The sequence below is a fragment of the Halictus rubicundus genome, chromosome 13 (genome assembly GCF_050948215.1).
Source record: "Halictus rubicundus isolate RS-2024b chromosome 13, iyHalRubi1_principal, whole genome shotgun sequence".
Classification (NCBI taxonomy): Eukaryota; Metazoa; Arthropoda; class Insecta; order Hymenoptera; family Halictidae; genus Halictus; species Halictus rubicundus.
The window spans coordinates 4452920-4465042 of record NC_135161.1 but is presented as its reverse complement, the minus strand read 5'-3'; the positions used below and the strand labels follow the sequence as shown (position 1 = coordinate 4465042).

The window sequence follows — 12123 nt, the reverse complement described above, 5'->3', positions numbered from 1 at the left end:
AAAAATTAGGAGTAATATTTTTAATTTATTGTTTAATTTAATCTAGTTTTTTTTTATTACTAGCGTTCTACATCTATTTTCCTTTGCTACTATTATTTTAGGACACATTAAATTCATCAACTGTTAGTATTATTATGGGACAAAGGGAGTCTATATTAATCGATTCTAATGAAAAAAAATTGTAATATCTCTTTTTTAACCAGTTAACTATGTTCGACGTGTATACACGCCAATTCAAAACTCTATTGCGGTGCGGTTGACGTTCATAAATTGTTAATTACTTATCGAATAAAAATGTAATTCTTTCTCATTTTGCTTTACTTTTTTCGTAAAATTTATAATAGCGGCATTTGGCCTGCGTTCGATGTGTATACTCGTCACTGCTTGATTTTAATTCCGCGCCCTTGAGGGATTTTTAAAATTAAACTCTGCAGTTAACTGGTCAATATTCATTATGTTTTAAAAAGTAAGTATAATTAATATAGGGCATAGTAATTGGTAGCCGCTCAGTAATTGGGTCCCAAACCCTATGTTATCGGTAAAAATCATCCGAATGTCGGGCTTATCGCGGTTTATCTACGTTTACGCTCGAGGGACGTCGTAGAGTCTGTTATCGGTCGTCGGCGAGCATCGACGAACACGTCTCATGAAAATTTAATTAGGGCGATTACCTGCTCGATGGCCTGTTCCAAGGGGATCCCGTGTTCCCGAACCGTCTTCTCTGTTAATGCCGGCGCGTGGGACAGCGCCGCTTCGCTGATGACACCGCTACTTCCGGCGACCGCCGGATTGTCGCTGCCAGTGCCAGGCGTGCAGCTCTCGTCCATTACCATTGGCCGCACGATATACTGTTGCCTTCCCAGCACCTGCAATTGTCAAAACGGAAAGTCAGAAACAACGCCGCGTGCAAAATCAAAATATACGATCTTTCGGACCTTCGGTAATATTCGTTTCGGGGCGATCGAGTGTCGGGCGCCGTGCGACCCTGCAACCCCGCAAACACCGGAGTCAAACTGGTTGCGTGATCGCAGGGGCAAAGCGTCCAATAGCGTAGCTACCGAATACATAAATTGCAATGCAAGCGGTTCAAATTCCAGTTTAACCGAACGCATATAACAATATGCGTACATTGCGAATACACCGATCAGTGATTCAGCGGAAACGAATAAATACAATGACGAGCAAAACTGTAAACACACTTCGATAGTTTTACATAAAACGTGATAACACAACCCATTTTCCAATTGTATGATAAAGATTAGGTACTAATAATTACAACGTGAATAGGATAAACAAAACACAGTTTATTTTCGTTAATATTAACAATATACAGAATATTTATCGAAAATAAGGATTGAAAACAATTTTTACAGTTCTGCACTTTAATTGTGCTCGTCGAAATAAAGCTTTAACCCCTTAACGCACAGTTTTTTTTTTAAAAAACCGGCCAAAAAAAAATCAATTTTTGATATACTGCGCTTTTGTTCCATGGAAAAAGGCTATATTTTATTCTTGAATAAATAAGTGTTATAGCTTACAATCCCATGTAAATGATAAATATCAATAAAACGATATTTTTTCTTTGCTTTCACATTGTTATTTTCAATTCTCGATTATATTCGAGTGTGAAAAATTATAGCAGCATAAAATACAACGCCGCTCGAATTATCTCGAGTGTGCACAGTTTGGCCTGTTTAACGCGCTCGAATTAACTCGAGCGTACAAGTTAAGGGGTTAAATTAATATTTTGTCCATTTTCCTTTACTTTTTTGTACTGCTTCTAGCCTACGCGGCATACTGTCTATTAAATTTTTAATATGATAATTTCCGGCTCAATGTTGTACAATTCTTGTTCTGTTCTTTTCCACAATTCGTGAACACCTGAAGGTGGATTGTCATATTTTGCTAGCCTTCTCTTCACAATTGACCACAAATTTTCAATTGAATTCAAATCTCGACTTTCTGCTGGCCACTTCACCACAGAAAACTTTTGATTTCCTAACCAGGTTTTTACTATCTTTGCAGTATGCTTAGGGTCCCCGTCTTGTTGAAATACTACTTCATCTTTAGCAAATGCAATAGAATTAACAACAGAAGGTAAATTATTTTGCAAAATATGTAAATAATGCTCTTTGCACATGATACCTTTTATCCGAACTAAGGGACCAACACCCTTATGAGTAAAACAACCCCAACATATAATTGAGCCACCCCCAAACTTCATAGTTTGTTTTATGCTACTTGCTTGATTACTATTTTCGGATGAAGTCCAGCACCAAGACCTTACATCGGATTCAAATCTATTAATTTTTGTTTCGTCAGACCATATAACTCTTTTCCAATCTTCTGTTGTCCACTCTTTGTATGTGTGAGCAAATTTTTTTCGTAGTTTAATATTTTTGTCTGAAAGAGTTGGTTTGCGTTTCTTTTCTTTCGCTTCTAACCCGATTTTTTTTTAAGGAGCGGCGGATGGTCCACTCACTTGCATTTACTCCAACGTCTTGAGCCGAGATTTTTGGAGTTTTATGACTTTCAGACCGAAGACGATGCGCAATTTCACGTGCAGCTCTGTCAGAAAGAAGTTGCGGCCTACCGTTTCTTGAAGAAGTTGACACACTACCATAGGTTTCCTTTATTCTTGCAACCATCGTATGACTTACACCACATTTTACTGCAATTTGCCGTAGCGAAAAACCTAGGCGTGTCAACTAACTCTCAAATACGAGTAAAACTGTGTAAACACCAGTCTAAACGTGTCTTATTCCGGTTGGCTATCAGTGTTTGTCGACAATTTCATTTCCCTAGCATTTGTGTACTATCTTGACCGTTTCTGATGAAACGTGCAAAACTGTAAACTTGTTAATATTATCTAACATAAACTGTTATGTTTTTTTCATCACATTAACCTAAGCCTTATCATTCAATTGAAAAATAGGTTGTATTATCACGTTTTATGTAAAACCAACGAAGTGTGTTTACACTTTTGCTCGTCACTGTATATAGCATAAATATAGCTCGAAGCGTTGAAAACTGGAATCTGGAAACTGGATTTTTACAATTTCTTGGTAGATACTTCGATAAACGCACGGACAAAATTTATGAATTTCTTTTGTCGCTTTTTGTCGATAATTGCGATATCACTTTCTTAAATCAAAGATCTTGACAGAACAATCGATTTGCTATCATGCACGTTAATTTAAAAATGCTAGGAGGGGTTGTTTTTTGTAGGGTCACGAGACGAGATGATCCGCCCGGATCGAGGATCGCGGATCGTGGATCGTCCGGTATGATCGGAGTAATCGTAACGTTTGCACGACACACGCACTGTCGGTGGCACGTGTATGTGTCGGAGCTGGACAGTGTCGTGCAAGAAACGTTAATAAGCAGGTTCTTTGACGCGGGGTTAACGGATCAAGGTAGTTCAGTGTGGACTAGAGTGCCACCGTGCGACGGGCTTGAATTATCTTTGGCAACGTGTCGATAAAGTCTCGTGGCGTAACTCGCGACGCATACTGCCAACAGCCAGCGTTCTATTACGTAAATCTCGATGATTACTCGACAATTTAACCATGATACTGTTTTGATAATATTCGCGCGCACGGGACTTTGTCAAACCGGTGCAATATCGGTTCATCTTTTCTAACAAAGGGATTCAGATATTTTGTCTGGATTCGAGATTTATCGACAATGCGACATAGGATTAAGGGACCCAATTACTGTGCCTGTACCAATTATACTTATTTTTAGAGTATTTTTAAGAACTATTTTTGAGAACTATTTTTAAAGCGTAATGAATATTAAAAAAGAGATATTAACCCTCTGCACTCGAAGCTATTTCAACTCCAAAACAAAACATTTCTTCCGACCTAGAATATTTCCATTCTATATACAGGGTCATCCGTTTTTAAACGGCCAAACGTCAACCAGCTATAGAGGACCCCAAATGAAACAACTTTCACCCCTAACACTTTTGTTGATTCGGTCTTGATTTTTAGATAATTGCAAAAACCCGTCATTTTTTGCGTTCACTTAAGATTAAATATATTAGGACTGCAATAATGTATCTTGATGATTTTTCCTTTGTTTGGTTTAAAATAAATAGGGGCATCTTTTTTATTCAGTCAACTTTTTTGTATGACCTTTGGATCTTGGTTTTTTTGACATGGGGCACGCCGTGGAGACTGAATGAAATAACTTCGAATCAAAAAAAGTGTTAGGGGTGGAAGTTGTTTCATTTGGGGTCCTCTATAGCTGGTTGACGTTTGGCCGTTTAAAAACGGATGACCCTGTATATTTGGTTAAGTTATACATACATACAAAAATGGTGCAATTTACTCGTACAATACTGAAGTGTTTAGTATTTCATTAAATACAAACAAATTTAATAACGTAAAAGATATTTTGAATAATTATACAGCAATTTTTAGTGTTGCGTTACAGTCGACATTCGAGTGCTAAGGATTAAATCTTTTTCATTAAAATCGTTCAATATATGAATGACTGTCTGGAAGAAGGGTCTATGTCATGTTCTTTAAATTTTATAGGAGCGCTATTTTGAACTAAAACGTGAATTGCAATAACAAAATCTAGCTGATAATGACATAGGCCCATCTCCTATTTGAAAAAAATTGAAAACTGAAACACCTTTTTTACGGTTTGTTTTATTAAATGATAAAGCAAAATAAGTTCGGAACATAAAAAAACGATTTTCCTAAAAATCACCACATAGGCCCTTCTCCTAGACACGCGTTCAATATATGTTATACAGTGACGCTTATTAATATTCGGACACTCTTAAAAAGACGATAACTTTTTAAATATTGGGCCATACGAGTTGGAGTTTTTGGAAAAGTTCGAACAATTAGTTTACTACATGATGTGAAGAAAAAAATTTAGAAAAATTGCAATTGGTCGGAATTACATGAAAAATAAAAAAGACAGTTTTTAAAACTTCTTTGTATGGGCTTATATTGAAAATTTAATAAATACATTTTGTAGATCTGTATCAATTATACATATTCTAAAAATTTCATCAAAATCATTGCATTGGTAGACGTAAGAATTCTTAGATTTATTACAGTTGCAGGCCAAAAATCGAGACAAACGACAATTTTCACCATCTTTAAACGTTTATAGCTCATTGTAACGTTTACCGCATTTGTATACAAAATGTATTTAATAAAATACATTGTTTCAATATAAGCCCATATAAAGAAGTTTTACAATTTTTCCAAAATTTTTTCCTCACATCATATAGTAAACTAATTGAGCCGTTTATTTTGAAAGTGGCCTAAGTTCAATAAAATAAAAAATACACGTATAGGATAACAATGTGTCATACTGCTCATGTGTATCTAAAAGAGTTAAATTTACAGTTCCTATTAAAATAATAGCAATTATTAAGTGAATAATATGTGTTTTCTTACCAAAAATGGAGTTGAGCCACTTTCAAAGTTAACAACCGGATTCGTTATAAAATTTGAAAGAGTCCCAGTCCATTCGACATAATTTAAAATGCCTCAAATTGAAAAAACAATACTCAATTTACTTTATATATCTTTACAACACTTCAGAAACACAATTCATGCAATTCGGGACATTTTCTAACTACATAAATTACATAATAATTTACCGCTCATCTACATTTTGTGTATGCGGGAGGGATTTGAAGAAGTCATGGTGCTCCGATGGTATTTATCGTAGTAAATCCATCATGTTCATGTACTTCGCTGTTGTAATTCATCTTATATTTTTACGTGGTAATAAATCCAGGATTTTAAACTTTGCATTCTCATCCATTGATATCTTATAGAAAATTTTATATGATTCATCTCTCAAAAAACGCAACCAGCATATTTTAAACCAATTTATTGTTTCTCCGTTCGAATCCTTTACCCTTTTAAAAATTGCGTCCTCCAAAAATTTTGTTGATATGAAATCCTCTTGTTTCATTTCATTTAGAACAAAGTTATTACCTTCCCGGCACTTTTTGATAATCTCCTTCGGACATTACCAATAATGGATTGTACTTAGGCCAGTTTCAAAGTGATGGTTTTAATTATTGAACTAACTGCGAAAACTTGTGTCCAAAATTATCGCACATACTCTGAATATACTTAACCGCAAATGTTATTTATGACAGCTAACTTGAAGTTGTACACGTAATTACAGGCGACAAAAAATAATTGACAAATGGACTTAGGCTACTTTCAAAATAAACGGCTCAATTGTTCCAACTTTTCCAAAAACTCCAAGTCGTATTAATGTTAATAAGCGTCACTGTATATCTCTTTCTTAATATTCATTGCTCTTTAAAAATAAGTATAATTCATATAGGTAGAGTAATTGGTATCTTCACAGTAATCGGGTGCCTAGGTGAAATTGCGAGCCAATATCTGTCGAAGAATAATTAGAAACTGGCAATAACGATGGAGGGACGGCAAGCACACCGAACGGAATAAAAAAAGACAATAAGAACATCGACGAGGATCAACGAAGTTTCTCTTTTACTTTCAATCGAATAAAGTTCCCGACCGGCAAACTGCGACTCCGTTTCAGTTTCATGCTCGTAAGTGCTCCTGCAAAAAACGCGAATTTACATAACGATCGGCGGTTTAATGGCAACGGAAGCGGAACGTACAAGTTTATTATTATTGCTGTTGTTGTTATAATATCTACATACACAGGACACATCGCGTGTGAAACGAAATCAGGAGTTTCGGAATGAACCTCGTGGAGATGCTCCCTTTTATCATTCAGAAACGGGCGATCAAATTCCCAGGGTTTAGGGATTAACGCGATAACCCTCGAACCGAAGATGTTCGCCTATTATTTTTACGTGTGGGCCAGCGTTTACCGTGGCGGTCCTACCGGGAAACGATTTACGACCCGGAAAAATAATACCGTTTGGTATCTCCCGCCAGGTAAACGATCGCCGATACCTGTCAGCGGGTCGCTCGGAACTTTGTTCGCCGAGAAAGGTTGCCCCGGCGGATCGTAAAAGATTTTCCAATGATACCCTCGAAGGTGGACGCGCAGGTAAAACCGACAGAAGAGTTTCTACAGGGTGTCCCAAACATTGTACTTCCTTGAAAGAGGCGATTCCTGACGCCATTTGAAGTAACTTTTTCCTTTGCGAAAATTTTCTCCGCGGCTTCGTTCACGAGTTATTAACGAAAAACACGGACCAATCAGGGCGCGGCTAAAGCGGACGGTCTCCGGCATGGCGGCAGGTCCCGCTGAGCGTGGCGTTGTCATTGGCCGAGCCGGAGTCCGTCCGCTGTAGCCTCTCTCCGATTGGTCCATGTTTTTCGTTAATAACTCCTTGATAAATCCGTGGAGACTATTTTCGCAAAGGAAAAAGTTGCTTCAAATAATCTCAGGAATGTCCCCTTTCAAGGAAGTGCAACATTTTTGGGACACTCTGTACATATTTAAGTAGAAAAATTTGAAAAAATTAATGGAACCTTGTTCATAGCATACATATGTATATGTACTCATACATATACTCGTACATGCGTATACGCTAACGATGCGAATGGGTTGATCGAATAAGTTTAAGGCTGCATTAATAACTTTAAGTTTAAATAACTTAATTTAATTTTAAGTTTAAGGCTGTTTTTCGTTAATAACTCCTTAACGAATCCGTGGAGACTATTTTCGCAAAGGAAAAAGTTGCTTCAAATTGTGCTAAGGGGGGGGGGGGGAATTGTGTCCCCCTAAGGAAATACAACATTTTTGGAACACCCTGTAGAAGCTCAAAAACAAAAATAAAGAAGACGAACGAACCACAGAATCAGCTCTTACGTTCGAAGCTGATTAAAACAGTTAACGGAACGGGTAAACAAAATTAGAGATGCGCATCGACGTGACAATGACGAGTTAACTCTTGCTCGATCGAAGAAAACCGTGTGCCGACACACACGATCGATCGGAAGTTTACGAGTCTCGCAGGAAACGGATAATTGTTCAAGCGGCCCGATAAAAAACTGGACAAAGAAATTATGGATAAAAATGCGACGATGCAGCGCCTCGAATCGTCGAAGTGTCGGCGCTGCTGGCACGAAAGTCGTCGGCAAGACGAGTCGAATGTAAAACGCGGCGACCAGCTCATAAATTGCAAATCGAAGTCGGATCGCAAACACGGGACAACCATTGACCAGGTGAACTATGGCTGACGGAGGCCGAAGGCGGGGAGCGGGGCACGAAAGGGGACAAAGGTCGCGAGTTACGTCTCGTACGTTACAGGAACTCGGTTGCCCCGGTCGAGAACGACGATGAACGGAAAACGCGGAGAATTCCTGAACCTGTTGCGCATCGTAACTACACCGTGGTGTCCTTTTCGTTTCCCTAAACGCGTGGACTTTGCCTGCAGCGTCGCCGCACTGGTCGATTTCCTCGAAAAATGGGACAAACATGAAAAAAGAAATGATTTAAAACGTGAAAATTGTTTTGTAATTTGATTTATTAACGTCTAATACGTAAAATAAGTTTCTCTTGTTTATTCTTATTTGTAACTGAAATAATTGGAATACTAAATTTAAATAAAAAACATTTTTAATATACCACGTTTTCGACACTAAACCTACCACGGTCAAAATGACCGGTTTTATATTTTACAATTCCTGAAACTATGAAAATTCATTTATGGAAAATAGTGGAATAAATTTCCTTGTCCAAGCATTTATTATATTGAAAATTACGGACAATCTTGATGAATTTAAGGTTCACATTTTTATAAGGCAATATTTACCAGATACTGTTAATGCTTGGTAGGTTTAGTGTTAAGACAGACCAAAAAGTATACAATAATTTTTTCTAGTCTCATACAGATATTCCTGAAAATGTGTGATTGTGAATTTTGAATAGCTAAGAAAATACTTATAGTAAGATTTAAAACGAAAAACGTGGGGCGCAAGATAATAGTAAGGAGTGTAGAGTTTTAGGTTCTTGAAATTTAATATTCTATGGAATAAGAGGAATTATAGTAATATTTATATTAATTTCAATCATTACTAAAAGTGCTCAATTACCCTTTTCTGCTTGATTAGTAGCTGCCGTTGAGAAAACTCACGCAACAGTTCATATCATTTGCAGTGCAATAAAATTGTTAGTGATTTGGGTGAACTATTCATGCTATAGACTAAAGGTTCAGACACATTTTTAAAAGGACGATAACTTTTTTAGTATTGGACCATGCGTCCTGAATTTTTTTGGAATTTAGACAAAGAAGTTTAGAAAAATTGCAATTGATCGGAATTACAAAGAAAATACTAAAAGTTGGTGTTCACAACTTTTTTAAGTAAGCCTACATTGAAAATTTTAAAAATACATTTTGTAGATCTTTGTCAATTATCCACTGGCCCACGAAAATATTAAAACACCCTTTAAAATGGTATAACTTTTTGTTAAATTGGATCGAACGACCTGACTTTCTTGAGCAATTAGAAGAATTAATTTTCCAAATACTGTGCAACAAAGATGTTGAAAGAATTGAAATTGGTAAGAATTGCACGACAAAATAAAAATGGCACTTTTTACAAATCTTTCATTTGCGCTACGACATGTAAGTACATAAACGTTCCCATTTCGCGTGTACCATATTTTAGCGAAAATTGTGCTGCTTAAAGTCAGCGTCGAAAAAACGACACGACTCACGAGACGGTCTAATTATACTATTTATGGGCTCCCGTGTGCGGTCTGCTCGATATCTTGAAAGTTCGTCTCGCGTCAGTTTCCGCAAGAACTGGAAACAGCTACGTAAGTCGCGGATTCGTTTTTACCGCGACCACGCAAAAAGCCTTGCGCAGAATTGCGGGTACGTAGTCCGGAGATTTTTTACTCCGGGAAAAATGTTGTTTGCGGTTGGCTGGGATCAACGACAGAGTCTCCCGGTTAGCACTCGTCCTACTGTCGTCGATCGAGACACGCGTCGGAGGATTTCTAAAGAGTCCCTGGGGTCCCCGAAAAATTGAATAAAATATCAATTTTCGAGCTGCGCATCCGGCTCTTTGATTTCCGTCCCCGAATCTCTCGATCCGGTGCAACGATTACGTACAAAGGACCGTTGCGCGCCACGACGCGACTCGACGCGACTCGACGCGACGGCCTCCTGAAATCCTTTTCCCACAGAATACATTAAAATCCTAGCGGTATTCGAGCCGGTGCGAGAGAGGACGAGGCCAGCACAAAGGGGGGAGCAGAGGGACGAGCAGCATGAGCACAGGGGAGCAGAGGGAGGCAGGACCAAAAAAAGAAAAGACCGGAATGGGGCGGCCGGACGCGAATAATAGACTGCACGCGTAATATCTAAGGCCCGAGGAAACCGAAGAAGATGGAAGAGAACAAGAAGAAGAAAAAAAGCAAAGAGGAAAGAAAAATAAAACGAGCCGAGTAATTGGACGGTCGTCGTGTGTGCGACGTGTTTGCGGAACAAAGTGGACCTTCCTGCAAATATTGACTCGTCTCCAGACGAAATAACATGGCGGCGCGGCCGCGGCGAGAACCGCGGACGTCGCTGGACCAAATCGAGCTTCCATCGCGACTCGACTTTGACGCGCGCTCCTCCAAAGCTCTACATTTTTAATTGCGTGGGAGCCGAGTCGATTCGAGTCGAGCCAGCTCGCTCGCGGCCATTTTCCTCGAGATCCCCGCCCGTAGGAGGCGTCCGAGAACGAAGGGGCGTCGAAAAGCTCGCGTTTCGTACGATTGGATCGGGACACAACAGCAGCGACAGCATCCCGGGGGGTATATTTCCGCTCGTGGGTTGCCGAGAAGTAACCCTTCCGGCGAAGAATCGAGCGCACGAGATCCTCGACGAACACCTGAGCCGCGTGATCCGATTAAGAGGCGACGATGCAACAATTTGCTCCCGACAACGAGACACCCTTTCTGTATTTCAAACTCGAACCACACGCGAAAAAATCCGAGGCTCGCCGAAGGGGGCCGCGTGCAGTCCACCACCGGATAAAGGGTCGCACCCCTCCGACTTTTATGAAACCTCCGCAGCTCGTAATTCTCCGACCCTAACCCGTTCGCATCGCGATTTTCTTCTTTGCTTCTACAACGATTAGACGAGACTGTGTTAACGCATTGCATTGTCCATCCGGCAACCTCAAAGATCCCATGAGATAGAAGTAATTTGTTCAACGAGAATAAAAAGTGAAGCGTTAAGATGCTTGTAGGATCGGGTTTTAAATCAATTGACTCCCTAACAGTGTACAGTGTTTACTCTATACAGGGTGTTTCGTAAATCGCGGGCAAAACTTTAGGAATAGATTCCTAATGCTTAGAGAAGACAAAAAGGTTATATTAACACATTCGCGACCGGCAAATTTTTCCCGTTTCTAATACCGAGTGCCGGCGAAATAGTTCTGAAGGTGGTTGCTGCGAACTTGTATCGCTAAAGCAAGGATTGATTAATTTATTAAATTGATTAATAATTGAAATTTAAGTCCAATCCCATTAATGCGCCTAATGTTGCCGCATTCAGAAACAAAAATTGCAGGACGTGAATTCACGTCAGCGGAGGTCAGTAATAGAATTTAAAATGACGTGAATTCTCGTCAGCGATCGCGAATGTATTAACATAAGTCCGGAAATTATTAGTTTCTGAGTTATTACAGTTTTTGCGCCACAATTCTCGTCATATCGTCTTGGAGGAAATATTCAATATGTCCACCTCCTATGTCAATACGAGCCTCAGCTCGTCGTCTCATTGAGCTCCGAACACGCTCCCAAATAAATTATAAAATAAACAAGAATACACCTCGATAACGTATACATAGACCGACGATTATTTCAAAAGCATTTTTGATGCTTTTAAACGGGTCTTTAAGACAATGTGACGAGAATTGTGGCACACAAACTGTAATAACTCAGAAACTAATCTTTTCCGGACCTATGTTGATATAACTTACTATTCCTAAAGTTTTGCCCACCACTTACGAGACACCCTGTGTATGTCCCAAATGCCTAGGCGATAAAAGTCCCAGAACCATCTCCACTGCCGCGCGGGCACCCGTTAGGGGCCGTTAACCGAGGCCCCTAGAGCTTCGCTGTCCTTTTTTACGTTCGACGTGAATCAAAGAATAGTATCTCCTGGCCGATACATGTCCCTGGCCA

General features: G+C 39.2%; 1 protein-coding gene across 1 annotated transcript in view; it reads right to left on the bottom strand.

Moving 5' to 3' along the window:
* The window catches only part of LOC143360641 (RNA-binding protein fusilli-like), a 55150-nt gene that overhangs the window by 35056 nt on the left and 7971 nt on the right, over positions 1-12123 (bottom strand). The window contains exon 2 of the mRNA XM_076799679.1: positions 672-866. Within this exon, the coding sequence (XP_076655794.1) occupies positions 672-866 (195 nt within the window). The remainder of the gene's footprint in view (positions 1-671; positions 867-12123) is intronic.